This window comes from Biomphalaria glabrata, chromosome 3 (genome assembly GCF_947242115.1).
Source record: "Biomphalaria glabrata chromosome 3, xgBioGlab47.1, whole genome shotgun sequence".
In the NCBI taxonomy this organism is placed as follows: Eukaryota; Metazoa; Mollusca; class Gastropoda; family Planorbidae; genus Biomphalaria; species Biomphalaria glabrata.
The window spans coordinates 32,625,760-32,652,693 of NC_074713.1; the positions used below are offsets into that span (position 1 = coordinate 32,625,760).

General features: G+C 33.3%; 1 protein-coding gene and 1 long non-coding RNA gene across 4 annotated transcripts in view; one reads left to right on the plus strand and one right to left on the minus strand.

Moving 5' to 3' along the window:
- Positions 1–13,170: 13,170 nt before the first annotated feature.
- LOC129925244 (uncharacterized) lies at positions 13,171–16,914 on the minus strand. The gene is made up of 2 exons (XR_008777066.1): positions 16,776–16,914; positions 13,171–13,340 (listed from the first exon to the last, which is right to left on the minus strand). It is a non-coding gene; the product is annotated as an uncharacterized LOC129925244 (long non-coding RNA).
- Positions 16,683–26,934, plus strand: part of LOC106069093 (uncharacterized) — a 28,521-nt gene continuing 18,269 nt past the window's right edge. The window contains exons 1-8 of one of the 3 annotated variants that reach the window (XM_056024577.1): positions 16,683–16,824; positions 19,630–19,667; positions 22,440–22,686; positions 24,391–24,447; positions 24,640–25,006; positions 25,177–25,252; positions 25,437–25,509; positions 26,673–26,842. In XM_056024577.1, coding sequence (XP_055880552.1) covers positions 16,797–16,824; positions 19,630–19,667; positions 22,440–22,686; positions 24,391–24,447; positions 24,640–25,006; positions 25,177–25,252; positions 25,437–25,509; positions 26,673–26,842 — 1,056 coding nt within the window. In that variant the 5' untranslated portion in view covers positions 16,683–16,796. Of the gene's footprint in view, positions 16,825–16,953; positions 17,079–19,629; positions 19,668–22,439; positions 22,687–24,390; positions 24,448–24,639; positions 25,007–25,176; positions 25,253–25,436; positions 25,510–26,672; positions 26,843–26,934 lie in introns of those variants that run through there. The other 2 variants (XM_056024578.1, XM_056024579.1) reach the window with 2 other exon arrangements.

Below are 26,934 nucleotides of genomic sequence, written 5' to 3' on the forward strand. Positions count from 1 at the left end.
AAACTCCACTCCTTGTAGGTGTATGACTTGTGGCCCAGTACTTCTTGGCATGAGGAGGTTACAGTTTCTTTCACTTTCTGCCACGTCTGTTATACTGTCTCCTCTTCTAAAAGCTCTTCTAGGAGCTGGAACTTGTTTGATAGAATAACATTGAACTCTTCCTGTTTTGTGCAGTCTTTCAGCGCAATGGTTTGGTAGTGTGGTGTGGCTGGACCTTCAACTCTTCTCCAGCTTCAGTTTTACTCGGGCGATCAGAAGATGATGATCATAAGCAATAACTGCGCCTCGTCTGACACGTACATCCTGAAGAGAGCGTCGAAAATTAATCACAATACAGACGTGGTCTATTTGGTTCTCTTTCTTATCTTATATAATACAGACGTTACTTCAAAAAAGAAGATGATTACGTCCAACGCGTCATGCATTTAGTCATGCATATTAACCAATGACTTAAATTCTGCCAAGTCACTGGTTTTCCTGGCTAGCTCAGGCAACCCATTCCATGCTCTAATAGCACTAGGGAAGAAGGAGTATTTGTACAAATTTGTCCTAGCATATGGGACGAGGAATGTGCCTTTATCTTTGTGTCTTTCAGAGTATTTTATTAAATTTTGTTTTTGTATTTGAAGATTATGGTTCAGTGTTTTATGTATTATTGCTACTTTACTTTTGAGGCTTCTGTCCTGAAGGCTTTCTAAATTTAGTGATTTTACTAAAGGTGTTACTCTAGTCAAATGTGAATATTCGTTTGTTATGAATCGCACTGCTCTATTTTGTGTCTGTTCTAGTTTCTTAATGTTTTCTTGAGTTGAGGGGTCCCAAACAGAGGATGCATATTCTATTATTGGCCTAACCAAGGTTAAATAACATTTTAGTTTTATGTTCTTATTTGATTTATAGAAATTTCTTTTAATAAATCCTAATGCTTTGTTTGATTTTTTTGTAGTTTCATCAATATGTGGATTCCATGACAGTTTTTCATTTATTATAACACCTAGGTATTTTGCGTTTTCAGTCTGTGTTACTGGTTTGCCATGAATAAGATAAGTGGAATTAATTTGTTTTAGTTTTTTTGTTACTCTTAACAACTGACATTTTTCTGGGTGGAAAGACATGCTCCAATTTGATTCCCATTTCTGTAATTCATCTAATTCTCTTTGTAAAATATCTGTGTCTTGTGTTGTTTTTATTGTTCTATATATTATGCAATCGTCTGCAAATAATCTGACTTTTGTTCCTGAACTAATGCAATTTGGTAAATCATTTATGTAAATTAAAAATAGTAGTGGACCCAAGACTGTTCCTTGAGGTACACCTGAGTTTACTGTTATCGGTGTTGAATTAGAGCCATTTATTATTACAGTTTGTTCTCTCCCTATCAGAAAGTCTTTAATCCACTGATGCAGTGGACCATTAATGCCGAAATATTTTAATTTTTTAAGCAAACTATGGTGGTGAACTTTGTCAAAAGCCTTAGAAAAATCTAGTAAGATAGCATCTATTTGTTCACTATTATCTAAACCTTTTGAAAAATCATCAATTAGTCCTATTAGTTGTGTTTCACATGATCTATATTTCCTAAAGCCATGTTGGTATGGTGTGAGGACATTATGTTTGTCTAAGTGGTTTATGATGTTGCTACATATTATGTGTTCTAGGATTTTACATGTGATGCTGGTAAGTGATACTGGTCTGTAGTTTCCTGGGTCAGATTTTTCTCCTTTTTTAAATAGGGGGGTGACATTAGCTTCTTTCCAGTCCTTTGGTACTCTGCCCTGGTTAAGTGAAGCCTGAAAGAGTATTTTGAACACTGGGGCTAGCTCATTACTTAGTTCTTTGAGTAATCTAGCTGGAATACCATCAGGTCCAGAAGCTTTATTTGGTTTGGTGTTGGCTAATAGTTTTTGAATTCCATTTTCTTGTACTACTATATCTTCTATGTTGTCTACTTGGTTCAAATTCAGTAATATGTCTTTGTCTCCTGGAGCTGAGAATGCTGATGCAAAGTATTTGTTTAGAATGTTTGCTTTAGTTTCATTATCATTATGTATTATGTTATGTTCATCTTTTAATGGCGCTACGCCTGTTGTTTCCATTTTCTTAGACTTAATGTATGACCATAGGTTTTTGTTGTTGTCTTTAGATATTACATTGTTTATGTATTCACTCTGCAGCTGTCTGCTTACTTTTTGGGTTAAGTGTTTAATTTTTATATACTTTTTGTAAACTCTTTCTGCATTAGTTTCTTTAAATTTCTATATAGGTTTTCCTTCTGTTTACAAAGCTTCTTTAGTCTATTATTAAACCAGCATTTATTTATTTTGTTTGATGTGTATTTAGTTGGTATTTGATTTTCTATAATGCTTTTAAGATGGTTTTTAATGAAATTCCAGAGGTCATCGACTGGTTGGTTAATGTCTTTTTCTAATAAGAATGTTTGTTGAAAGTTTAATGCAGCTTGGTGTAGTTGTGTTAGGTTACATTTATTCCAGAGTAAGATTTTTCTTTTGGGTTTTGTATTGGCTACTGCTTTTATCTGACTGTGTATTTTTATGATCTCATGGTCTGATAGACCAGGGATAATATCATAATCAACTACTAATCCAGGTCTGTTGGTTAAGAAGAGATCTAATGTGTTGTTTAATCTAGTTGGCTTTTTAATGATTTGATCTAAACTTAGGTTGTGTAAAGTTTCTATGAAAAGCTCATTTATGTCCTTAAGGTTTTGGTGTTTATCTATGGTTAGTGTTTTCCAATTTATATCAGGTAGGTTGAAATCACCCATAATCCAAAAAAACTGCATTTTTATTTGTCTCTTTAAGTGTCGTAATCTGATTACATAGTTCCTGCATGTATTCTAAACTAGAATTTGGTGGTCTGTAAATGCTGCCTATTATTAGGGATGTTGAGGTGGTATTAATTTTACAAAATGTTGATTCTATATTTTTTGAGTTAGGTAAGGTAATTTCTTCTGCTATAAGAGTGTTTTTTATTGCTAAAAGGACTCCTCCATGATTATCAGCCCTATCTTTTCTAAAAATTTCATAATTACTATTGAAAATTTCTGCATTATAAATTTCAGGATGTAGCCAAGTTTCTGTGCCTGCAATTATGTCTGGTTTCTCACATTCTAATAAAATTTCTAAGTCTGCTGTTTTGTTCCTAATGCTTTGAAAATTTATTACTAAGGTTTTAAGGTATTTTGGTGTTACTTCTTTAGTAGGTTTGTTTAGTGAGGCTGTTGTATTAATTTTAGTAGATTTAGGTTTAACAGGAGTGGATCTGAATAGTGGTTGGTGAGTTTGGTTTGGGTATGGTAATATCCACGTTGTCTTGTGTATTCGTTTGTGTGGGAAGACAGTTCCTCCAATCATCAAGTCGATCGTGGCACACATGTCTACAAATCTCTTTCCATTTTCGTTCATCTCACCTAGTTCCTGTTTTCCCCATGATCACTTTATATCCTCCTGTTGTCATTGCCAAACTTAGCATTGAAGTCCCCCAAAATGATGAGGATGTTCTTTTTAGGTCTGTCATGTATAATGGTAGTCAGCCTGTTGTAAAAATTGTGCTTCTCCTCCTCTTCGCTGTCTTTCGTTGGGGCGTAGCATTTGACCGTTTGATCGTCTAAATCTGAGCCGAAGGCTCTTTAAGCTCTAAGTTTGAAAAAAAAAACCTGTTTGAGCGTCAAACAGTAAAAAAAAAACAAAAAAAAAAAAAACTGCGTGAACCGCAGTTCTGTCTGAAAGAGACCCAAGTCAATGCCAATGTGAGCTTGCGCTCCGAGAGCTGTTTTTATGTGTATTTTTTTATTAATTCTATAGGCTAGAGCTATTTTTACAATTGTACTTCCGCATATTTTTATAAAGGTTAGTGCGGGATAGTATATAATGCTATGTCCATGCTGTTTCTTGGACAGTTGACCAGTGTACAGTACAGCATTTCTGTCTGTGTGACGAAAGGTCTTGGGGATTGAAATGCTAGTAATTGTTTTCAATATTTGTATTCCTGTACCTGGGACGGCCTGTAAGTTTGTAACTATTTTATATTTTCTTTTACTAGATCTATGTCACAATATGTGTAAATATACTTTACATTTTAAGGTAGTTATTTTATTTTCTGCTTGGACTATTTGTCATATAGTTGTCAACATGCTGTATTAAAGATGGCGGCGCCCATTAGTCCCGCTATAAGTGTTCTAGATCTAATGGTAGTAATAGAATATATGATTTGTAATTATTGTTTTGCATTTATGTATTGCAGGCTATTATTACTGCTATTGTTACTGCTGAAATACATGCTGCTGTATCTAATATTGCTGCTTTAGGCTGCTGCTGTAGATATAGAGTCTAGTGTTATTGTTTTTGGGTACTTAGTCAGCTTAGTCAGGCTTAGTCTGTTCTTAGTGACGTAGTGAATACTAATTCTAATAGTAAGGTACTCATTACTAAGGCATTCTTGTTTTAGTGTTAGTGTTATGGGTTGGTTGTAGTAGTAGAATATTGTAGATCTAGACTAGTTTATTGTAGTGTTTTTGTGTAGATCTAGGTCTAGTGTAGTAGTTGTCGTCATTTAGTTAGATAGTTGGTTTTATTAGTTTGTGTTAGATAGTTGGTTTGGTTATTTTGTTGGTGGTTGTAGTGGCGTAGTGAATTGATGAATCTAGAAGATGAGTTGAACAAGCAGAAAACGTTACCCTTTGGTGAATATAAGATAAGTGTGGGAAACAACAAACATGAACAGAACAATGACTATTGTGATGATAGTGATGTGGAAGTTGAGAGCAAACTATCTTTGTCCGACATGGGCATATCTTGTAATGGGCTTTGTTGCTGCACATAAAATTTATATATGTGTCAGGCGCGAATAGCCCAAATTTTCAGTAAAAGAAATTACAAAAGTCATTTCTCTATAGAAGAAGTTACGAAAGTTATATAATATAAAACCACAGACCTATATATAGGTCTACTACAATAAATGTATGTATTCGCACTCTATTTACGATTTATTTAGGTAGGTACTGTTTTACTATTACAAACCAAGTATCAGATTTCAGAAAAACACAGGTTCGTTTTTTTTTTAACGCTATTCGCTAACAATGTAAAGATCAAAATTATATCTCTTTATTAGTAGGCCTATAATTAAATCTATGTATTGAAATCTGTATGAATGCGTTGGTAATATAGTAGATCTAGAGCTACATATTGTTATAAACCTGGTGGTGACACAGATGGTGGTAGGCTGAGTGTGCTTTTAGCCTACGCAAATCGCCCCAGTCCAGCGCTAGACGAGCGGTCAACCGTGACCAGTGACAGTACACGCCAGTTCGGCAAAGACCCATGGGCGTAGCCGGATTTTTTTCGGGGGGGGGGGGTTGTTATATATATGTTTCTATGGATGGATGTGTGTGTGTACATAATTAATCTCTATTACATTCTGACCCTTCATTCTTTCGGAAGACGTTCATTGTGCCCTTTAATAGGTTCTTCCTGGAGTTAGCGAAAAAATTGCAGACTCCTCGCCATTGCCAGCAAGGGGTCTGGGGTAGCGCTGAGAGCTCTATTTCTGGTATTGAAAACCAACTAATTGCACCTACAGTGCATTATTTTGCTATTAGAAAGTTTTATTTCAAAAACCTAATGTGCTATTCTTACTGACTTAGACCCTCCCGTGCCGTTCGGCGCATTTGCTGGCAAGCTGTTTCCACAAAAATCTGTCACTGGCAATGTCTGAAGCCTCTTCCCACCTGCTTGAGGGACCTCCATTAAAGTGTGGCGCCAAGTTATACTAGGATGTCATCGCAACTCTTATTATGCTTAATTCATTTTGTCGGAGAACATGTCCCGCAATTCTCATACGACGCTCTGTCACAATCTTACCAAGGGGTCGACTCCCAGTTCGGCATAGGATTTCTTTGATTTAGACCCGATCTCTATAACTGACTCCTAAAATCCGTCTTAGCCATCTTTGTAGAGCCACATTTAGTGCTTTTCAATTTCGGCAGATGACTATTCAATTCACTTTATTAATGGAGCACAGCCACTGGTAGACATGTGTAACTTCTCTTGTCTACGATCTTGGAATTAGGTGACTATTTTGCTTTAGATGTTATATCGAAAAGAGAAGTTTTATCGTCAAAATCATCTGTTGGGGGGTTTTAAGCTAAAATATATCTGGAGTTGTTTTTTTTTTAATTCAAAACCACATTTAGCTACGGTCATAGAATTTGGTGACTGTAGTTTGCTTTAGAAATAATATTGAAGAGAGAGGCTTTCAGCCTTAAAACGCTCTGTAGGGGGATTTTAAATTCAAAACTATCTTTGAGTGGTTTTAAACTTTTAAAAAACCATCTGGAGGAGAGGGTTTAAACTCAAAACCCCCAATTGGCTTGGCTACGCTCAAATAATTTAGTGTGTAATTTGCTTTTTTTTATATTGAAGAGGTATTTTTTAGCATCAAACCCCTCTGAAGGGGGGGGGTTTAAACTCAAAACCCCTTTTGGCAACGCTCATAGCATATATTTATATTGAATATGTATTTTTTAGCTTCTAACTCCACTGGAGGGGAGTTTAAACTCAAAACCCCTTTGACTACACTCATAGAATTTTAAGTGTATAATTTGCTTTGTTTTTAATATTAAAGAGATATTTTTTACCTTCAAACCCCTCTGAAGGGGAGTTTAAACTCAAAACTGAGTCATAACATTTTGAGTGCGTAATTTGTTTTTTTTTTGTATTGAAGATGTATTTTTTTAGCTTCAAACCCTACTAAAGGGGGGGGGGGTAAACTCAAAACCCTTTTGGCTACGCTCATAGAATTTTGAGTGTGTAATTTGCTTTTTTACATTGAAGAGAGGTTTATCGTACATTTTGGAGGGGGTTTTAAAATCGAAATCTTCCTTAACTGTGCTCTTGGAATTGGGGATTGTTGTTTGCTGCATTTTTTTTTTTTTTGTTTTATAGAAGAGAGGAATTTTACTGCAAAAATTCCTGGTAGGGGGTATTAAACTCAAAACCCCCTGGTAGGGGGTTTAAAACTCAAAACCACATAGGCTGGGGCAAGTGATGGATTAGTATTAAAATCTCACCTAAAATAAACAAAATCAAAGCAAAAAATCAGTCACTAAATTCCTATCCCCCCCCCCCTGTAGGGAGAGGGGGGATTTCATTTCTGGGGAGGGTTGAACCCCATACCCACCCCTGGTTACGCCCATGTACGGATGGGTAGGCATTAAAGGAACCTGCTAGATCTGGGTTTATGGCCCTAATAGTCTACCCAAACTGGAATTAACAATATTAACTTCACTGCAAGTTCCATGGACACCAAACTCATATAGGGATGATAAGAACAGTTGGGGCTATTATAAATAGAGCCCGAAGGCTCAAGAACGAAACCATGTTTGTACTATTGTCTAATAACTGACTCTCGCTCAAGTCTTCTTACAATACCTTTGTTCAAATCAGAACTTGTAAAGTTTAAAACCTCTAAAAGAAATAGATCTAGAATTTCACCGTTCACCCGACATTTGTATTCGTTCACCTGACACAGACAACTTGTTCACCGACAGTTGGTTCATGACAAATCATTAATTGATAGTTCGCGCACAGACAAATTCACTGGATAGTAATACATATTGTTAATACTGTCAGGGTTTCCAAATTATATATATATATATATATATATATATATATATACTGCTGCTTGTCTCTAGTTCTTGTTGTGTTTCTTAACTTGGCTCACTAGGGGTTTCTTGAATATTAAATAATACTTGCTTGATACTTTCTTGGTTACTCAATTATAATTCATTAATACTTGCTTAACTTAAATACGAACACATAATATACATCAACTCTAACTCCTTATATTCATGAATATCGATAATACTTTATTCTATATTATAAAGTAGAATGTGTATGGATGTATGTTACTTATACATAAACCGCTTGACCAATCTTGATAAAACTAGGCAGCAATTTTCCTTGGGTACCAACTTAGACCGTAGTGCATGTATTTAAGCCCTAAAACAAACTTAAGACCCTCAAAAAAAAATAAAGTTGTCCGACTCTATTACAGCTATAGTATTTTATGGATCTAGGCCATGTCTACAATGTTGACATGAGAAAAGATAGAAAGGATTTAGACCTAGATCTAATTTTAAGAAATACACTTTGCGCAGATAGTTTTTTACTTTGACACATGAAAAGACAAAAGAAGATCCATTGATTTCATTATATAATAAAATTAACCTTCAATTTTGTGTTTCAAAAGCAATTTTTACATAAATTAGTTCCTGATATCTGTAACTACAGATTTCCTGACGAACATTCTTTCATTAGACAATACCGTAATGAATCGCGTACTAAAAATTAATTCGTTTAATTGTTTACTTTATAATCCCATCCCTAGATCTAAAACTCTAATTCAACTCTAAGATGATAAAACTTCTCTTCGCACAGATAGTTTTATACTTTAACACATAAACATATTAATTAAAGTCCATTCATTTCATATTTTGATCAAATAAACATTCAAATTTGGTTTTCTAAAGCTACATTCGTTTACGAAAGCAACGAAGCCGAGTTGAGATAGGCCTAGATCTATATTCATTCATGAATCGAGTACTAAAAATTATTTCGTTTAATTGTTCACTTTATAATCCCATTTATTTAACAAAACTATCGCTCTTTTCGTTTTTAATAGATAAGAATGTATCGACTTCGGGTAAACCAATTTTTGCAAAACTAATTTTATTTTCGTAGCGAAAGAGAAATAACGTGAAAGGATCATTAGCTACGTTTAACATACATCTAAATCCAATCCACTAGATTATTCAAAAGCAAATGTTTTAATTAAAAAAAAAATGGATTTAAGCCTATTAGCTATTTTTACATTGACACATTCGCTTTACTTATTACATTATTATTTCGTTTAATTGTTTACAAAACACTCTCAGTGACTATATCGAAAGTAATGCGCAAATAAAGACCCGCGGGTCGCGGGTAACATATGTCTAGTCTGTATTATAAAGTAGAATGTGAGGTGTATGTATGTATGTTCCTTATAGATATCAAAACCGCTTGACCAATCTTGATAAAACTAGGCAGGAATGTTTCTTAGGTACCAACTTAGACCGTAGTGTATGTATTGTAGCCCTAAAACAAACTTAAGACCCTCAAAAAAAATAAAGTTGTCCGACTCTATTACAGCTATAGTATTTTATGGATCTAGGCCATGTCTACAATGTTGACATGAGAAAAGATAGAAAGGATTTAGACCTAGATCTAATTTTAAGAAATACACTTTGCGCAGATAGTTTTTTACTTTGACACATGAAAATACAAAAGAAGATCCATTGATTTCATTATATAATAAAATTAACCTTCAATTTTGTGTTTCAAAAGCATTTTTTACATTAATTAGTTCCTTATATCTGTGATTACAGATTTCCTGACGAACATTCTTTCATTAGACAATTCCGTAATGAATCGCGTACTAAATATTAATTCGTTTAATTGTTTACTTTATAATCCCATCCCTAGATCTGAAACTCTAATTCAACTCTAAGATGATAAAACTTCTCTTCGCACAGATAGTTTTATACTTTAACACATAAACATATTAATTAAAGTCCATTCATTTCATATTTTGATCAAATAACATTCAAATTTGGTTTTCTAAAGCTACATTCGCCTACGAAAGCAGCGAAGCCGAGTTGAGATAGGCCTAGATCTATATTCATTCATGAATCGCGTACTAAATATAATTTCGTTTAATTGTTCACTTTATAATCCCATTCATTTAACGAAGCTATCGCTCTTTTCGTTTTTAATAGATAAGAATGTATCGACTTCGGGTAAACCCATTTTCGCAAACCTAATTTTATTTTCGTAGCGAAAGAGAAATAACGTGAAAGGATCATTAGCTAAGTTTAACATACATATAAATCCAATCCACTAGATTATTCAAAAGCATTTTTTACATAAATTAGTTCCTGATATCTACAGATTTCCTGGCGAACATTCTTTCATTAGACATTACCAAATGGTTACACATTAACACATCTGATCTCTCTTCTGAGGTCTGAGTCTATTCCTAGGCCTAGGTATAAAACTCTTACTGAACTCTAAGATGATAAAACTTCTTTTCGCAAAGATAGTTTTATGCTTTAACACATAAACATACTAATTATTGTCCATTCATTTCATATTTTAATCAAATTAACATTCAAATTTGTTTTTCTAAAGCATTTTTAATACATTCGTTCGATGTTCGTTAAAGCTGCGTAGCCGTGTTGAGATAGGCCTATATTCATTCATGAAAAAAAGTTCACGCATGCGCAGCACAGAACTCTAGATTAGTGTAGATTTAGATCTATGTCTACCTCAAGATCTACTTTATACTTTATACACATGAACATACAAAATTTAGTCTATTCATCTCAAATTTTAATCAAATATATGTAGGCCTACAAGCAAATGTTTTAATTTGAAAAAAAAAGGATTTAATTAAGCCTATTAGATCTAGCTATTTTGATTTGATAGCTTCATTCACACTATTTTTACATTGACACATTCGCTTTACTTATTACATTATTATTTCGTTTAATTGTTTACAAAACACTCTCAGTGACTATATCGACAGTAATGCGCAAATAAAGACCCGCGGGTCGCGGGTAACATATGTCTAGTCTATATTATAAAGTAGAATGTGAGGTGTATGTATGTATGTTACTTATAGATATCAAAACCGCTTGACCAATCTTGATAAAACTAGGCAGGAATGTTCTTTGGGTACTAACTTAGACCGTAGTGTATGTATTGTAGCTCTAAAACAAACTTAAGACCCTCAAAAAAAAAAAAAAAGTTGTCCGACTCTATTACAGCTATAGTATTTTATGGATCTAGGCCATGTCTACAATGTTGACATGAGAAAAGATAGAAAAGATTTAGACCTAGATCTAATTTTAAGAAATACACTTTGCGCAGATAGTTTTTTACTTTGACACATGAAAATACAAAAGAAGATCCATTGATTTCATTATATAATAAAATTAACCTTCAATTTTGTGTTTCAAAAGCATTTTTTACATAAATTAGTTCCTTATATCTGTGACTACAGATTTCCTGATGAACATTCTTTCATTAGACATTACCAAATGGTTACACATTAACACATCTCTTTACTGATCTATATTCATTCATGAATCGCGTACTAAAAATTATTTCGTTTAATTGTTCACTTTATAATCCCATTCATTTAACGAAGCTATCGCTCTTTTCGTTTTTAATAGATAAGAATGTATCGACTTCGGGTAAACCCATTTTCGCAAACCTAATTTTATTTTCGTAGCGAAAGAGAAATAACGTGAAAGGATCATTAGCTACGTTTAACATACATCTAAATCCAATCCACTAGATTATTCAAAAGCATTTTTTGCATAAATTAGTTCCTGATATCTGTGACTACAGATTTCCTGGCGAACATTCTTTCATTAGACATTACCAAGTGGTTACACATTAACACATCTCTTTACTGAGTCTATTCCTAGGCCTAGGTCTAAAACTCTTATTGAACTCTAAGATGATAAAACTTCTTTTCGCAAAGATAGTTTTATGCTTTAACACATAAACATACTAATTATTGTCCATTCATTTCATATTTTAATCAAATTAACATTCAAATTTGTTTTTCTAAAGCATTTTAATACATTCGTTCGCTGTTCGCTAAAGCTGCGTAGCCGTGTTGAGATAGGCCTATATTCATTCATGAAAAAAAGTTCACGCATGCGCAGCACAGAATGAACTCTATAAAAGCCACTTTTTGGTAAAACTTTACATCTAGATTAGTGTAGATTTAGATCTATGTCTACCTCAAGATCTACTTTATACTTTTTACACATGAACATACAAAATTTAGTCTATTCATCTCAAATTTTAATCAAATATATGTAGGACTACAAGCAAATGTTTTAATTTGAAAAAAAATGGATTTAAGCCTATTAGCTATTTTGATTTGATAGCTTCATTCACACTATTTTTACATTGACACATTTGCTTTACTTATTACATTATTATTTCGTTTAATTGTTTACAAAACACTCTCAGTGACTATATCGAAAGTAATGCGCAAATAAAGACCCGCGGGTCGCGGGTAACATATGTCTAGTACTTAATAAAGCACACAATTATATCACTCTTATGAAATAGTATAACACAAAACATCAGTCCAGCAACTTATATAAATGCATAAACGTCCAACCTTCCTGGACCGGGAGCAAGACCTTACTGACTTAACACATTCTCTCGCACATTCAACGAAGACTTAATCACTCAGTTCACAACACGTGCAACACTTCGCATTCATAACAAGGGGATATAACAATCATACCAAAATATCAAACTAACATTCATTCTCGCCATACCTCTCCCTGACAAATACTATATATTCTCGCCGCATGTTTAATTTGTTTACTTTAAAACTTTTGTAGCTATTATTTCAAAAAAAAAAAAAAATTGATTGCTAGAGATCGGGCCTAATCCGAATTTAAATGGGCCCACACTTAACTATTGGCAACATTTTTACTTTCATCATGTAGGCTTTCTTTTACACTCATGCCCGCCATGTAATCTTGTTCGTCCCACCCACATTTGCTTGTCATCTTCTTTATAGCGGTCCGATTCTATCATGCCGTTAGGTTCAAAGTTCTTTAGGCCCCCACCCTTTTTATCTACCCATTCTTTACGACGTCTACGTCTTCCCTCGGCAGTGGATTTTCTTTTGGCCTCTAATGAGTAATATCTATTCCACCCTGCAATTTCTAATAAGTAGCATCATTCGAAGAATGAGATCCAACTCTTATTTTTTTTAAATGTAACCCCTTTACAGATCAAGTCATCATTGCAATGGACATTCAAAACTGCAATAACATAGAAATGATCAAAATTTCAATACGTTTCGAAACGCAGAAAGTTGTGTGGTTTGCGCTCCGAACTGTCTTCTCTGTGGTCTCAGGTTCAAACATTGACCACTGCCATTAACTAACATCCTGCTGGAGTTTTGGGCTATGACATAATAATATTAAATCCTGATTCGAAGCTTTGTCTAAACCTAGCAAGTGAAAAGGAACATACTAAAATAATGTTGTGTGTATAATGAAGAACTCTATTAAAATGTGATTTTGTATTTACATTTATTGGTATTTATTATATAAAATAAAATTGTAGAATGTTTCTGTGATTTGTTTCAAAATAGAAACAGGGAATATTAACTCATCTTGTATTTCCAAAATGATGAAAGATCCATCTAGTAAACTTGTCTGCATGCCACATGTCATATGTTTTCTGTAAAATAGATTTTTTAAAATTTATTTATTAACATTTATACTTAATTATGTATACATATATATAGAACTAGTGGTTATATATATAGAAGAGGCTGAACAGATTTTGGTCCTCTGAAACATCATGAAATGATCAAGCAAGCTGCAAAGCCTGGAACGATTATCAGTTTCGTGGATTTCAAAAAAGCATTGTATAGCTTGTGGAAAGGCTTCGGGAGTCAACCCTGAGAAAAAATCAGGAGCTGGCGACCCTAAGGCAGTTTGCAGCACCCAGTGCTACACTCTGGCAGAACCTGCGACGCCGCTGACCCCAAACTGTATCGGCACTGCCGTTCCTTTGGATACATCAGCTGCGTGGTGTGGGGGGAACTGATGTGTGGGTGACATCGTTCCGACCACAGCTAATGCCCAGGCATTCATCTAATTTCCATGAGATGATCCATAGTCGCTTCGCGACTGAAGGAGGTCAGAGAGAGAGAGAGAGAGCGTGTGACAAAATATGTAGGTCACATGTTGGGCTGCGTAGCCACGGGAAATACTGCATTCCTCATTAATTTTCGGACTCGAAGACAAGCCTTATTATTATTATCATGAAAAATATCGTGGGAATACTAAGCGCTGGCATATTATATCATGGGCGTTGTTAGGGAGACCCCCCCCCCCCCCCCGAAATGAAATCCCCGGGAGGGGGGAGACGGACTTTAGTGACTGATTTTTTGCTTTGATATTGTTTATTTTAGGTGAGATTTGCCCCAGCACAGCCAAGGGGGTTTTGAGTTTAAAACCCCTAGCTGGAGATTTTGCAGTCAAATTCCCCTCTTCTATAAAACAAAACAAACAAAAAATAATGCAAATGACAATCCCCAAATTTCAAGAGCATAACTAAGGAAGGTTTTAATTTTAAAACCCCCATCCGAAATTTACTATAAAACCCCCTCTTCAATATAAAAAAGCAAATTACACACTAAGAATGCTATGAGCGTAGCCAAAGGGGCTTTTGAGTTTTTAGTTTAATCCCCCCCCCCCCTTTTCAGTGGGGTTTGAAGCTAAAAAAATACCTCTTCAATATAAAAAAAAAAGCAAATTACACACTCCAAATTCTATGAGTGTAGCCAAAGGGGCTTTTGAGTTTTTAGTTTAATCCCCCCCCCCTTTTCAGTGGGGTTTGAAGCTAAAAAAATACCTCTTCAATATAAAAAAAAGCAAATTACACACTCCAAATTCTATGAGTGTAGCCAAAGGGGCTTTTGAGTTTTTAGTTTAATCCCCCCTCCCCTTTTCAGTGGGGTTTGAAGCTAAAAAAATACCTCTTCAATATAAAAAAAGCAAATTACACACTCCAAATTCTATGAGTGTAGCCAAAGGGGCTTTTGAGTTTTTAGTTTAATCCCCCCCCCCCTTTTCAGTGGGGTTTGAAGCTAAAAAAATACCTCTTCAATATAAAAAAAAAGCAAATTACACACTCCAAATTCTATGAGTGTAGCCAAAGGGGCTTTTGAGTTTTTAGTTTAATCCCCCCCCCTTTTTCAGTGGGGTTTGAAGCTAAAAAAATACCTCTTCAATATAAAAAAAAAGCAAATTACACACTCCAAATTCTATGAGTGTAGCCAAAGGGGCTTTTGAGTTTTTAGTTTAATCCCCCCCCCCCCCTTTTCAGTGGGGTTTGAAGCTAAAAAAATACCTCTTCAATATAAAAAAAGCAAATTACACACTAAAAAATCTTTGAGCATAACCAAAGGGGTTTTAAATTTAAACCCCCCTGCAGTGGGGTTTGAAGCGTAAAAATAGCTCTTCAAAAAAAAAAAAAAAAAAATTACACACTCAAAATCTTTGAGAGTAACCAAAGGGGTTTTAAGTTTAAATCCCTCTTCAGTGGGGTTTGAAGCGAAAAAAATACCTCTTCTATAAAAAAAAAAAAAGCAAATTACCCACCCAAAATGCTATGAGCGTAGTCAAAGAGGGTTTTGAGTTTAAACCCCCCTTCATCGGGGTTTGATGCTAAAAAATACCGCTTCAATATAAAAAAATGTAAATTACACACTAAAATTCTTTGAGCTTAGGCAAGTCAAATGGGAGTTTTGTTTAAATCCTCTCTTTCAGATGGCTTTTTTTTTTAGTTTAAAACCACTCCAGATGTTTTTGAGTTTAAAATCCCCCTATAGAGAGTTTTGAGGTTGAAAGCCCCCTCTTCAATATTATTCTAAAGCAAATTACACTCACCAAATTCTATGAGCGTAGCTAATTAGGGTTTGAAAAAAAAAACAACTCCAGAGATATTTTAGTTTAAAATCCCACAACAGATAATTTTGACGATAAAACTTTCATTTTCGATATAAAATCTAAAGCAAACAACAGTCACCTAATTCCAAGAGCGTAGCCAAGAGAGGTTACAAAATTTCTATCAGTAGCTGGACTCCATTAATAAAGTGCAGTGGATAGTCATCTGCCGAAATTGAAAAAGACTAAATGTGGCTCAACAAAGATGGCCAAGACTGATTTTAGGAGTTAGGTTATAGAGTTATAGAGATCGGGTCTCAATCAAGGAAATGCTATGCCGAACTGAGAGTCGACCCGTTGGTAAGGTTGTGACAGAGCATCGCATGAGGTTTGCGGGACATGTATTCCGATAAAATGAATTACGCATAATAAGAGTTGCAATGACATGGAGGCATTACGAGGAAATCGCAAACAGGAACATCCTAGTACAACTTCACACCACACTTTCATAGAGGTCCTCAGGACAGGTGGGTAGAGGCTTCAGACATTGCCAGTGACAGATTTTTGTGGAAACAGCTTGCCGCCCAATGAGCCGAACGGCGCGGGTGGATCTAAGTAAGTAAGAATAGCACAACTTTTGAAATAAAACTTTTTAATCGCAGAATAATGTACTGTAGATACCTCAGAATATGCATTTTTGAGGCTTTTAATACCGGAAATAGTGCTTGGCGACAGCTCTCCCCCAGATCCAATTGCTGTCAAGGGCTGGGAGTCTACAAATTTTCCACTAACTCCAGGAAGAATTACCTATTCTAGGGTATAATAAACGTCTTCCGAAAGAATGAAGTCAGAATGTAATAAAGATTATATATATATATATTTTTTTTTTTTTAATTTCCACGGGTGCGGGGGGGGGGGGAGAAAAAAAATCCTCCCCCAACCCCCCCCCCCCCCCCCCCCCGGAAAAAAAAATCCTGGCTACGCTCATGTCTTATATTATAGATTGGATTCTGGATCTATTCTATATCTATAGATCACAGATATAGAGTCTAGAGGGTCTACTAAACTTTGTAGATGTAGATCTAGATGATGGATCTAGATTCTAGACTGTATTGATATATACTACTTTATTTACTTCGAAAAAGAAAACTAGAGTCTACAAAATCTAGATCTAAATCTATACTATAGGCCTACTAGAATCTATAGTCTACAAGCCTACACATGCAATCTCAAACATGAAATGCGAATCCGCGTTCTACAAAATAAAGGTGCAGAACTTTAATTGAGTTTAAAAAGTCACAAATTTAAAACAAACAAAAAATTTTCTATAGAAATAGAGAAGATCTAGTCTATCTAGATCTAGTACATTTATTATGAACGTTTATATATTTTTAGTGGAACTATTTTTGCTGCTGGTCTGAATTAAGGCGCAAAGCGGCATTGTTTACCTGCGAACTATTTTATGAGGTTAGCAGACGAAAAACCGTTGAAAACGACATTCATTTTCCTTTTAAAATTTTAAGTAAGAACCTTATTTATTAAACTTAGAATGACTTTTACACGAACATTTAGATTAATACTTGTCTTGATCTATAGAATCTAGATCTAGTTTCTACAGAAAATGCCATAGTGATAGCATTTAAATTGTATCTTAATCAGTGTAATGAGTGTTGAAGACTGAATAAACTTATAAATAAACTTAAAGTAAGTTAAAGTGTGAAGTCTGCCATCCCATGCCACGGGCATGGATGGGACAGTTAGGGCTAGGGTGGGCCAAAAAGTCGGAAGTTTGTACACTTTTAATCTAGAGTTAGATTAATTAGATCTAGACCTAGACTCTAGATAAGATTATATCTAGATCTAGTTAATTTAAAAATATACAATGAGTCTTAAGACTAAGACTTAAGATTAAAGATCTAGCTAGAGTAACTTACATCTATCGAACACCTTCGTTTTAAGGTACTTATCGAACACCCCATTGTATTTTTTAAAATTCTCCTTTATTTCGATGATTATAAAGAAACTAGTCCATTCTTATTGTGCATCGTCCATTTCTTTATAGTTAAGTTATAATTAGTTTCATTTTCACCCGAGGATCATTTTTTTACTTATATTCAAAGTGCATTGGTAATATTGGTATAAAAATTTCACATTTTTTGAACTCTTGGGAAGAGTGGAGTGAGTCTCGGGTTAAGGGTATTTTTTAATGCTAATGATGCTTCAGCTCAAAAAAACTATATAGATCTAGAGTCTAATACGCTTCTAATTAGGCTGAGAAATATTTACAACTATTTATTTGAAAGTGTCCTTTGTTACCTAAACATGAAAATTGAACTAATTTCTTTATCCTATACTCTTAAGCGAGCAATTCATGTAATATATATTTTATTTCGAAAAAGGGCTCTAACGATTTTCTTTAAAATTTCAAGGTATGTGCATATTAGTGAGAAAAAAATTCTCAACTCATTGGCCACATCGGGAAAACTTGAGGTCAACCGTTATATCGGTTTGAAAATGCCTCATTATCGAAAAATTAATTTTGGCTAGAATGTTTTATGAATGAAAATTTTCCATGACGTAAATGGGAAAAACGCTACTTACATCACTAGGCTTTCCGCAGTACACTAAAATATTTCTTTGCAAACAAGAACCAGTTTTAAAGAATCAATAGACCTAATTAAACATTTGCGCACCATCTTATTGTTGATTGATTTATTATAGAACTATGAAAGAAAAGTAATGAAATTAAATGTGCCTATGTATGATTAGTTATTGTGTTTTAAATGCTAAATAAATTGTTTACACTTTAATTGCGTAGAGGGGTGTAGATACCTTTTACTTTGTTGTTTATTTTGCTGGTGACCTCCAGCTGTCTTGTTCTGAGGCCGCATGCCACCAGGTGCTCTCTTCTATATCAGTTAAGGCAAGTTGGCGCCTAAGCTGGTCTTTTAAGCTTTTTCGGTGTTATGTAACCACTATTTTAGCTCACAAAAAAAAAAGATTGCCTTAGGCATACAGGATACTGCTCTGTCCAGCGTAACTGAATTCCCTCTATACAAAGGCAGCGGATACACATTTGAGACCAAAAGAAAATCTTAACCACCTGCGGACAATGGTTATGCTTGCCCTGGATGTGGCAAAATATGTAGGTCACAGCTGGGGCTGCGTATCCACAAGAAATAATGCAATCCTTATTAATCTTCTGACTCGAAGACAAGCCTTAAAATTATTATTATTTTGCTGGTGAATTATTACCATGTGTTCATGCCTCAGTGTCTACTGTCCCGTACTAAAACAAAGGAAATGGTCATAACACAGCTTCTCTACGCCTTACTTGCTCACACTGAACATGATATCTAGCTAGCAGTTAACGAGTTTGCGTACGCTGCAGCCTCTTTTGATTCAACTATAAACCTCGGTAAAAAGCTTGGGGATAGGGCGTGGTGACAAAAGGCCCAGGAGAAATCTGAATGGAGGGATGTGTAAAAGCAGGCCATATCCCTCCACGGGCTGTAGCACCACTGGGATAAATGGATGGCAAAGCCGGTATGAACTTCTTATAGTCCCACAGTCAGGCTGGGAAGGGCACGTACCCCGTATGGGGAACGAACCTAACAGAGGTGCCCCATGGAAACGTTTATTTATAAAACTAATGCAATGATTTTAGTCTATTAAGAAAAAATGTGCCATTTTACTTTGTCACAAAGTGCCTGTTATCCCTATAACGTAGAGATTTGCGTCACTTGATGTTTCGTACTAAAGCCATAATGAATATTACTTACTTAATCCTGTGCACTCCCAGGGGAGCATAGGGCAGCAACCACACCTCTCCACCGAACTTATATTTAATCGCCATGTACAATTACATTTAGAACTAACAGAACACTTAAGCAACTCTTCAGATTAGTAGTTAATTACAAAAATATTCCCAAAATGACTTCGGGCATATAACCTTTCTTAGGAAATTATTTAACCGAGCGAGGTTCGGCCACCTGATATTATTTTTATTCAATGTTCATCTTGTATTTTACTATAAAAATCATAATTAATTAGAAAATATTTTTTTTAAACAGCTGAGAATTTACATGTGACGAATATGTCAAGAATACCTGTAAGTCTGTTTTGTTTGAATTCTTTTTGTTATTATTTTTTTGTGTGTATTTTTTAACATAAATTTTATAATCCTAATATAGCTTAATGTAGCTGTTTTTCTCAAAATAATAATCAGTAGCTTTTAAAAATTCTTTTAACCAGCATTTTGCTGATGAACTGTCATTTCTTCTTGCCTTCAGTCTAACACATGCTACTTCTATTAGGTAAATCAATAATTAGCAACATAATGGCAGTCAGTTGCAGTGTAAGTAGGATAAGTTTGGAGTTCAATTATACATAGTCCATTCTCCATTGTCCTTAGAACTTTGTGGTATCTGGTCGCTTAATCCTTTATCCAAGAAATTTGAATTTGAAAATTCATTAACAAGTATTTATGTGTGCGTGTGTAATAGGAATTAAACCCTTGTATGTAATAAGAATTATACCCGTGTTGACTACTAAAAGGATAAAAGGAATATCAATAAACAAAATGCATACTTTACATTCATATGTAAAAATATGGATACAATTGTATACACAGATACTGATGATGGTCCTTCCTATATCACTTAAATCTCAACAGGGCTTTAATAGGTGATACAAATTCACTCCCTAGGATGATAGGTGAAGTCAGCAATGATTGGAATTAATAATTAATAGAAAGTTATCTCTAAGTTGAAATTGATGCACTCATATTCATGGTAATATGTTATCAGCCTCATGAGTATGATTTTCCTAATCGTCCTCATCTTATCTCTTGTAAAATACTAACTATGACCTTTTAAAATAATGCACTCTAAAGGATATATCCCAATTCGTTCGCCTCTTCTATTTCCTCGCTCGTTGATGAGAAGATGAATAACGCTTAGATGCGGTAAGCACAGGGATAATGGTGACATCCAATAGATTAAACAGAACCATATTAACTTGAAACACTATCAGCTTCATTATATATTTCAAATATTACTTTTTTTTTACATATGTTGTTAGATTTTTCCACTAAAGTACATCCGCCATCACCATGTTAGAAACTTTCAAACCCATTATGTATATATATTTATTTATATATTATGTATATATTTTCTGCATAATGTTTGATATTCTCTTGTATTTGTTGTAGTTAGTAAGGAGAGGGGTAAAAACAGTAAATTTATATATTTTAGGTTATTAGATTAACTCAGGCGTGGCCAACCTTTTGCGTCCATGCGCCAATATTTTCACTTCTAATTCAGATGCGCTACTAAAAATTTTACAATTTTCAGTCCTTTAAAGTATGGTAATTTGTACATAATTAGTGTGTTGTAAAGGAAGGGAATTAACCTCAAAACAAGATAAAACTTTACTTGCTGTCATTGTTAATATTTTTATTTTTCATTTATAATTTAAAATTACTTAAAATATATTATTTCTATTTGGCCAAAGCTTGTCCTTAGAAACAGTGCACAAAAGAAACACACCTAACAAAGAACCAACTCCATATGCACATGACTTTGATTCCTGAAATTTGTCTAACCATCTGGTTTTTCCTTAGAATGACAGCCAATAAGTTCTTCAAAAATGTCTGCTACTGTATGCAGGAAAAATCCTATGCTAATGACAATATGTAATGAATATGTTTTTCTGTGTGATTAAAATTATAAACATGTCGGCCAATTTGGGCGTTGCAATAGCTAGGCAATTAAAGTTTTTTGAAGTTTTTTCTTTCTAGAAATTTGTTATTATTAGTTTTTGTGATCAGGCATGCTTTTTCTTGATTTTTCTCAGGGGTAAAATGTGCTACTTGAAATTGTTCAATGCGCCACTTTTGACAATAGGTTTGCCACCCCTGGATTGACTCTTTCTCTCCATAATTATTTTTCAAGTTTCGACAGAAATATCCATTTTGCCCATTTGTATTTCACTACTCTGTTATGATTAAACTTCAATAGCTTTTATGTTTGTTATCAGAAAATGTTATATTTGGAATAGAATTAATGGGGAATGCACATCCTTTTTTAGATGTAATAAATTGATGTTTATAAAACCAAAATGAAATTTTATTTTGGATAATGGAATTGCAAAAAAAAACAACTTACCAACTGTGGACAAGACTCTTGTAGATCCAGGCAATATGTATGATGCAAATTGAACTGAAAGTATTTTTTTATGATAGTTATTCATATTTTCACAAAACTTAATATATAACATACATAATACATATAAATTAAATGTCTTGAGCTCATTGTTCCATCTTACAAGAAAAATTAATATTTAAAAATAGAGCCATTTTTTAGACCCCTTTCTATAAAAACATTGTTTTTGGTAAAAACACATTGAAAATGAAAAAAAATCTGTGTTTTCCAAAGGGAAACTATTCAAGATAAAATTATTAGCAAATAAAAACAATTTGGGATGAACTGGCACCATTACACAACGACTTATTTATATGGGGATTAAATACAGGGAATAAACTGACACAAATTTAAGTAGTGAAGCTATTTTTCAGATGTATACACTAGTCACCAATACAGAACCCACCTAATGGGTTTCCTCTCAAAGACTAAAGCATAGGTAGCACTGTCCATTATAGTAGTCATTCCTTTTGAAAAGTATTTATGGAAGGTGGAATGATTGTTAGACACCTTTTACTAAATTCAAGTGGTCACTTTTAAGCTTTTCTTTTTTTGAAAGAATAAAAAAAAACAATTAGTACATTTTTTTTTAAAGTGATGTTCATTTTGGATTTTAAATGAGGAAACATTGCGTTATTGTAAGCACTAATGCTTTAATAAAAATGTTGTTTTTTTTTCAGAAGTGGCTTTTTCAGAAAGATTGGTTGTGTTACCAAGATGTTGTAAAATTACTAGAAAACTCACCATCTTGCTTAGAATATGCTCTGGCTCAAGATTGTAGTGAAGAGATTCGTAATATCTACAAATTTATTTGTACATTTTCTCCCGAAATATGTCATATGGAGTGTAAAGAATATAGATTCGAAGAAATAGCAAGACATAAAATGCGCACGCATTTGAAAGAACATATTAATATATTAAAATCAGGTAAGTATGATTGATGTACTCAAATAGTATGATTTTAATAGTCATTAGTTTTTCATAAATGATGAAGCCAAAAAAGTTTATTAAAGTAATACAGACAGTTCTGACCTTCATGTCTTACAACATTACTGACTACTGTTGTAGTAGAAGAGCTATTTAAGCATTCTTTTATTATTCCTCTACTGAAGAAATCAAATTTGGTACCAAGAATGCCAGAATTGGTCATTTCCTGTCTAGTTTTGTTAGCTTCATGAAACAACTTCAATCAGGAAATGCTGTAGAACTAAGACTGCATGGGTTTGAATATGGGTAGCAAATCTTGACACTGGTCTTGTTCTGTACTCCCAATACTTGAAATTACAGCAACCTTAAAGACACTAGACCACAAGTTTCTAATAGCTAATACTTTGCAACCTTCTAAATTTTCTCAGTTTTAACAATCAAACTCATTCAATGTGATGTGTTTGTGGAATACCCCAGATATTGGCTTTTGACCTGTTTTTACAACGCTTATATCAACTCATTCTGTCTGTCACATTATTTCTCCCTCACTCAATCTCGGGTCAAGATGAAGTTTTGCACAATTATTTTTTTTACCTGCCAACACAAAAATCAATTTAAAAAATTAACAATTAGTTAATTAACTATTGGTAATTAATTATTTTGTTACTGTTTGGTATCTGTAACAGGGGAAAGAAATTTTACTTGACTGATAAGGTGGTATGAATTGAATTTGTCACCTTTATTATTAGTAGATAGAAAAGTTTGTAAATAACTATAAAACCTATTTTTCATAAGCAGCTCCTTTGCACAGTGGTTACCGTATTGGCTTGAGGAGGCTGTGGAGGCCTTAGCCCTCTAGTTTGAATTAGGTCGCTCACTTTTAAAAAAAATAAATACATTTAAAAAGCGATCACCCAGATACTCCCTTCTTTCTCCCCCTACCCCTTTCCAACTGGTCCAGACAAGTGAAAGGATCATAGGATATTGAGAAAGCTAAAAGCATGAAATTGTGAAAAAAAAATATTTGTTAAAAATATTTCTAATTGCACAGATTTATTAATGTTAGTCAAGATCTATTACAAATTTAATTAATAGTGTATGAATGATCCAAACTAATTGATACAACTACACTTAATATAAGCTTTCTTTTTTTTTTTGTTTTAAAGTATTTTTTTTAAATTTTGCTTGTTATTTACTGTACTGGTATCCACTAAGTATTAGTGTCAAGCTGTTTATCATTTGGCAATATTTCTTTGTAGGTTATTTACAATGGTAAGTTTGTAGAATCTCTTGGTTGTCTAATAAACAAAACTAATAATGATTAAACAAAATGTATTTATCTGTGTAACTATTTTTCCACTAAGTAAAAAAAACAAAAAAAAACTTATGATTTTTTAGTTTAACAGAAGATTTAAAAGTTTTATCCCCATTTAGCATATACAAACTTCACATTTTAAAGAAGACCCCATTATTCCAATGTATTTTAAACTGTTACATTTCTGTATTTTTTATTTCACTTTTATTTTATGCTGTCTAATTTTGATATACACTAAAACAGTATTTGATGCTTGCTTATTTTGTTTTATGCATGTACAATTTTTAATGTATGGTGCTTATAGTATTTGATGGCCAGCGCTGTATAGTGCATAAATGTATATTTTAAATAAAAATGTTGCAAAATGTAAATTATTTGAATTATTTCAGAGGAAAATCATCATGATTTTAGAACAAAGAATCAGTTATTTAAAGGCAATAAAAATAGTAAGTAATTTATTTTTTAATTAATTTAACAACATGTTTAGGGGACATGAATCTAAAAAATGTGTAATTTAAAATCCTTCTAAATCTATAATGAAACCTTAATTTTATATGGTGAAATGTTAACAATTATCTAAATACTCTGTAGTTGCTGAATTTATATTTTAATTTTGTTGTTTGCTATTTCACTTGCAGTCCAAAAACACAAATCTTCACTGGTTGTAAATAAAGAAATTTCACCAAAAAAAGTAAAAATGTCAAGAAAAGAAGTGTCTTTAGAATTGAGTACTAAAACTAAAGGACTCAAAATTTACAAATCTAAGTTTACTAAGTTAAAAGTACCAAATAAGACTACCATGCCATCAGTCAAATTTGAAGAAATTACACAATCAGTAGATAATCAGTTTGAAGAATCATTTGCTCCTTGTCATAATCAGAAATCTGAAGCTAACACAACAGCTCAGGAAGAATTCAAATTGAAAGAAGAAAACCTTTTTGATGAAGAATTGGAAGAAAATGATAGGAAAAATTGTGAAACGCAAACTTTGTATACTGGCAAAGAGTAAGTGGCCAATGGTTTGTTTGATTTAATGTTGTTTTTAAGATAAATGGTGCATTAAGAATTAAATGTTCCCTCCCTCTCCCCATTATTCAATATATAAACTAGCTTATTATTATCATGTCATTATAAAATATTTGTTCTAAAAATGAAAACTTTAAACTATTTCATAGGCAAGAAACATTTCAATATAAAATTGCTACAAAGTTATTTGCTGTTGATCGTTCACAATGGAGTACTATTGAAAAGGTAACTAAAAAAAATTGAAAAGTTGATCATTTCTTAAATACAAAACACATAAACTTCATTTTATTTTAAATAATAATATTGAAGTTCCATTGTTGTAAATTGCTATTCTTTACATGTTTTATTAGTTAATTTATTTATTCTATTTTTGCATATATTTAGCTACATACATGGTTTGTGATTTCAGGTACTTGATGACATTGTCAGCTCTGAAAGTCCTGATGAGAATTTATCTCAAGATGACAGAGAAAAAATATTAGGTTTGTCGCAACTTTTTTTTTTTTCCAAATTTAAACTTGATATTAAAGTAAGAATTTAATGGCTTACTAAAATATTATCCATTAACATGATCAAGCCTATTTTGGGTTTGAAAAATCATTATTATTCCCAAAACAAAGAGGGGTAAATTAAATTTAAAAATTGAACAATATGTTAAGTTTAAAAAAATCCTTTTTTTTAAATACCTTTACAATATTAAAAAGCTTCTAAATTACTCAATTTCCTGGGTGGGGGCTTTAGTGTCCAAAATAAAATAAAAAGTGGTACACATCTGGTTTTCACAAAACTCAATCCATACCCCCCCCCCCCCCCCTCTTTCGGAATTTCGATGATTCAGTTTTCCCCCAACATTGTGCATATTCATTGGGCGGTCTGCAGAAATCCCTTGATATAAAAAAAATGCAGAGTATTTTTTTTCCATTAATAGATTTTGAAAGGCTGTGAAAGTCAGACTCGCGAAAGTCAAGGGACCACTACCTGATATTTCATTTGAACTTTTATCAATGTTACGTAACAAAGCTTCAGACCCCCTTCCTCCTTGTAACAAATTGGAACAAATTCTTGTACTAAAGAAACATTAAGATTGTAATAAGTATATCAATTATCTGACTGGTGATATGAAAGAATATTCTAAGAAGAGTTTGAAATTTAATATGGTTACTAAAAAACTCATTTTGAATATTATAAAAGAAAGACCTTGATGGATATTGAGGTCAGTTCTTTCAGTCAGCTGAGCTCCATAATTGTCAGTTGGTACTAATATTCATTCAATTTATATATTTTATTTCTTTCTGTGATTTTTAATTCATTTTAAATTTGATATTTATTTTGTTTTCTATATAGATTGGGTTTTAATAGTTTTAAATTTCAATCAAGTTAACACTGTGTCACAAATGTTTTTTTGCTTTAATTTTTTTACAATGTTTACATTTCTCTGGTTTTAGATGTCATTCTGCACTAGTAGTTTGCACACAAATATACTTGTAAACAAATAGTTTTTGACAGCATTGTAGAACTGAAACCAAACTGTTTTTTTTTTTGTTTGTTTTTTTTTGCTGCCGGTGTTCAGTTTTAATAAATAATTTGAGATACCATTTATTTCTGTTCACTGAGGTACATGAAAATGTTTCAATCTGATTTACAGTTGGAATGAAGCAATGGATGGATTCTGTACAAATATATGATCACCAGACAGTCTCTAGATTGCAGGATCCATTAACTCAAGCTGAGAAAACTGTTTTAGAAAGTCTAACTACTGAAGACTGGAGAAAACTTGAAGCTTCTCATGATTCAGAATCTAAATTAAGACTGACTGTAAGCTTAATAGTGGTGTCAAGTTAAACATATATGTCGAGTTTTTAATTTACTTGGATTGAGTGTATTTCAGTTGTAATTATAAATTCCAC